Source organism: Crocuta crocuta, unplaced genomic scaffold, assembly GCF_008692635.1.
Source record: "Crocuta crocuta isolate KB4526 unplaced genomic scaffold, BGI_CrCroc_1.0 scaffold223, whole genome shotgun sequence".
NCBI lineage: Eukaryota > Metazoa > Chordata > Mammalia > Carnivora > Hyaenidae > Crocuta > Crocuta crocuta.
This window is the reverse complement of record NW_027529426.1, coordinates 4,337,168-4,340,875: the sequence shown is the minus strand read 5'-3', so window position 1 is coordinate 4,340,875 and position 3,708 is coordinate 4,337,168. Positions and strand designations below refer to the sequence as shown.

At 40.2% G+C, this 3,708-nt stretch overlaps 1 protein-coding gene across 1 annotated transcript in view; it reads left to right on the top strand.

Annotated features, from left to right (window-relative positions):
• The first annotated feature begins 333 nt into the window (after nt 1-333).
• WDR19 (WD repeat domain 19) overlaps nt 334-3,708 on the top strand; it is a 105,518-nt gene continuing 102,143 nt past the window's right edge. The window contains exons 1-3 of the mRNA XM_077758930.1: nt 334-374; nt 2,683-2,774; nt 3,300-3,365. Coding sequence (XP_077615056.1) covers nt 369-374; nt 2,683-2,774; nt 3,300-3,365 — 164 coding nt within the window. The 5' untranslated portion in view covers nt 334-368. The remainder of the gene's footprint in view (nt 375-2,682; nt 2,775-3,299; nt 3,366-3,708) is intronic.

The window sequence follows — 3,708 nt, the reverse complement described above, 5'->3', positions numbered from 1 at the left end:
CCGCCACCATTGGCATCTTAGTAACAAGCAGACGAAATTTACGCAGGCGCCTTTCAGGGTTCACAGAGCCCACCTCCCTCAGGCGAGACCCCGGGGCTCATCCAATCAGAGCTCAATCAGGAAGTCAAGGCGCCGCAAGGCCTGCTTTTGCGAGTGGGCCTAACGCCGCGATCGTCACGTGATTCCAGTCCACGCCTCCCGCCCTCCCCAGAGGCGGACCCCCCCACAAGGCACCGCCCCTCAGCCGGAGCTCTCTGATTGGTTATTGTTCCCGCGGTCTCCTGGGTGACGGGAACGCGTTAGCCCTCTTGGAGGAGACCAAGTGCGCCTGCGCATTTGCGGGATCGTGCGGCCGCTCGAGCCTTGAGATGAAGGTAAATAACTTACAAACCCTCGGGGGGCGGGAAAACGCGACCACTGGCTCTAAGCCTGCTGAGCGTCGCCTTGAGGATTGGGGTCTGTGCCCCCTCCCTCCTCCCCAGTGCATTTGAGGAGTGAGGAGGAGAGCTGGTGACCCGGGAGGGGAAAAGCGGGAGCGAAGTTGAAGGAAGGAGGGGAAGGGAAAGAAAATTGGAGAGGAGAAGGCGGGGAAGGAGGCCTCGTTTCAGGCAGCGCGAACCGAGTTGAAGTGGTGCGGGCAGAGGGAACCCGGGGATGGCCTGAAACAGCAGATTGGATCAGAAGAGACTCTCGCAACTTCGCACCGCGGAAAGAGCGGTCTGCGTTGGACGGTCTCGGCGAAATGGACTGAATCGGGTGTCACCAGCTGCTGCTTTTCCTGCAGCTGAACCTCTGGCAAGCTGTGCTCGGCGCCTTTAAAAGAGTGAAAAGCTCCCGAAATAATAATGTCAAATTGTATTGCCAGTGACTGATCTAATGTAGAAATCACTCTAATGTACATTATTCACGGAGAAATCTGCACTTGCACACTCAGGTCTCAATCGAGAGCATCATCCCCTGCACGCACCGTTCCTAGGTTTGGGCTTTTAGTGAACCGAATCCCACGTCACTGGCTACAGCCGATTCACCCTTCACTTTAGTACAGCGATACCCCTCTGCCCTGATCTGGCAAGAAATGGATTGGATACCCCAGTTTAAAAAGTAATTAAGTTGTAATGATGCCTCGTGGCTAGTAACGAGGAAATTGGAATTGTCATACCGGCAATCATAACATTTTTAAAACACTTCACAATTTATGAAGTATCAGAAGGGAGAAGATACTTTTCCTGGTTTACAATTGAGAATTTTGTGTTGGAGGCAATTTAAGCGACTTGTTTTAATTAAGCCCTTCAGCTCGTAAGTAAAAAGCAAAATTTAAACCCGGCCTTCTGGTTTTGAAGCTAGCACTTTTCCTGCGTACTGTATATGGAGCATGTATATATAGGTCCACTGAAGAAAAATTACATGTAAGGTCACAGCCAGAAGAATGCTACCATGACGCTAATGAAATTTAAGTTTAAGGATCCATCACTTGCGTAAAGGGGTTCTAGGGCCATGTTGTCACAAAATTGGAAAAGATGGGTTTATGCTTTTTTTTTCCTCCAAGGTGTTTCCCTGCTCCACAAAATGTGGACGCACCTGTGATTATAGAGGTGCACCTGTTTTCAATAGAGGTGGATTTCATCTATTTAACATACCAAATGCCTATTAATTGGTTTTAATTTTGAGCATAGGATGAGTTGTGTGGGGCCACTAGGCTTGCCAAGCCAGCTGTAGTATATAAACTTCATATGCCTAGATACGGTCTATGATTTGACCTAATTGTTTATAATTTAACCTAATATTAAAATCTAAATTTTTTCATTCAAGCTTATGTTCTTAATCGTTTTAGATCAATATTGTTTGATATAAATTTAATGTGAGCCAGTGTAATTTAAATTTTTTGGTAGCCACATTAAAATGTTTTGAAAGAAACAGGTAAGATTAAGTTTAATATTTTACCTAATATATCCAAAATATTGTCTCAATATGTAATATGAAATATCAATGAGATAGTTCATATTTTTCATAGTCCCTGAAATGTGTAAGTATTCTATATTTACAACACATCTAAATTCAGACCTACATTTCAAGCCCTTAATAAAATTTAAAGTCCACCTGTGGTTTGTGGCTTTCATATTGGATACCCTAGTTCTTGACTAGGTGAAAAGAAAGGCTTTTCAGTTGATACACTGTCAGCCCAATAGCAAAATTAAGCAGTTAATGGTGAAGTAAATATAACTAATGGGTAAAGGAAGAAAATAATTTTGAATGAAGTATAGACATTTTGTATTTTTATCACAGTTAAGATTTTTTAAATGGTACTTTTGTTAAGTTTAAAAACTCCATGCCACTGATTATTAGCTAAATTTGAGTTTAAGTTATTTTACTCTTTAACATATAAAACATTAACATTATAATTTTCATAAAATTAATATTCAAAACATTTAAAACCAAATTTTATAATAAATGCTTGCCTATGTACTGTGCTCTATACTTCAACAACCAAATTGTGGGAGTTTTTGGATTGGTTGGTTGATCTGATTAGTCATTTTGTTTGTTATTTTATTGACTTTTTCTTGATAAGCTCTAACAATAAGCCTTTACCATCCCGAATTCTGTTTTCATGATCATGGTTTGGTATCTTTGACCAACCCTTAATTGTATGTTTTGAAAATATAAAAATTGCGTTTGTCTTTTTAGCGTGTTTTCTCACTGTTAGAAAAGACTTGGCTTGGCACACCAATACAATTCACCTGGCAAAAAACATCAGGAAACTACCTGGCAGTAACGGGGTAAGAAATCAATGAATGCTTAAAGTAAATCATCCTGACTTCAGACGCTTGTGTGCCTGTATTACCACACCATTTAATTAGTAGAAGTTCTTGTATAATGGTTGTACAGTGGGAAAAGTAATAAATCCCCCTTCATTTACATCACAGTTCAGGGGCACCTGGATGACTCAGTCAGTTGAGCATCAGGCTCTTGGGTTTTGGCTCAGGTCATGATCTCACAGTTTGTGAGTTTGAGCCTGATATTGGGCCCTGTACTGATGGTGCAAAGCCTGCTTGAGATTGTCTCTCTCCTTCTCTCTCTCTGCCCCTCCCCTGCTCTCTCTCACTCATTCTCTCTCAAAAATAAATAAACTTAAAAAAAAAATCACAGTTCATAAAATCTTTTCTCTGATGATAAATTTGTAGATACAAATTATGAAACTGTCATGAGTGAGCACTGAAATCACTTCATGGCAGCGTAGCTTTTCTAATGTATATAAACAAAAAGAAACACTTATTATGTTTTTGTATTCTAATTGCTTTCAGAGCTGATCATATTGTGAAAATCTTTGATCGCCATGGTCAGAAAAAGAGTGAAATTAACTTACCTGGGTAAGTACAGAGGTGGGTCAAAACCTTTTTCAAGCTTTGTTTCCTAAAAGATAAATACAGTAATGCCTTAAAACTATAATCACAGAGAATTTTATCACATATACATATAATCTGTATCCCTGTTTCACTTTTCATTTGCAAAGGGATTTTTTTATACATAAGTTAGTAAACATGTAAACATATAGCATCTGAGTTAGAGTTGATATTTATAACCTCCATACATTCACAGGGAGGCTTTAGGTATAATTATAAATGAGTCCATATGAAAGAATTCTTATTTAATTGTAAACAAGCCTTCTTGTGTGTGTGTGTGTGTAGGCAGAGAAGATAAACCCAAATCCCT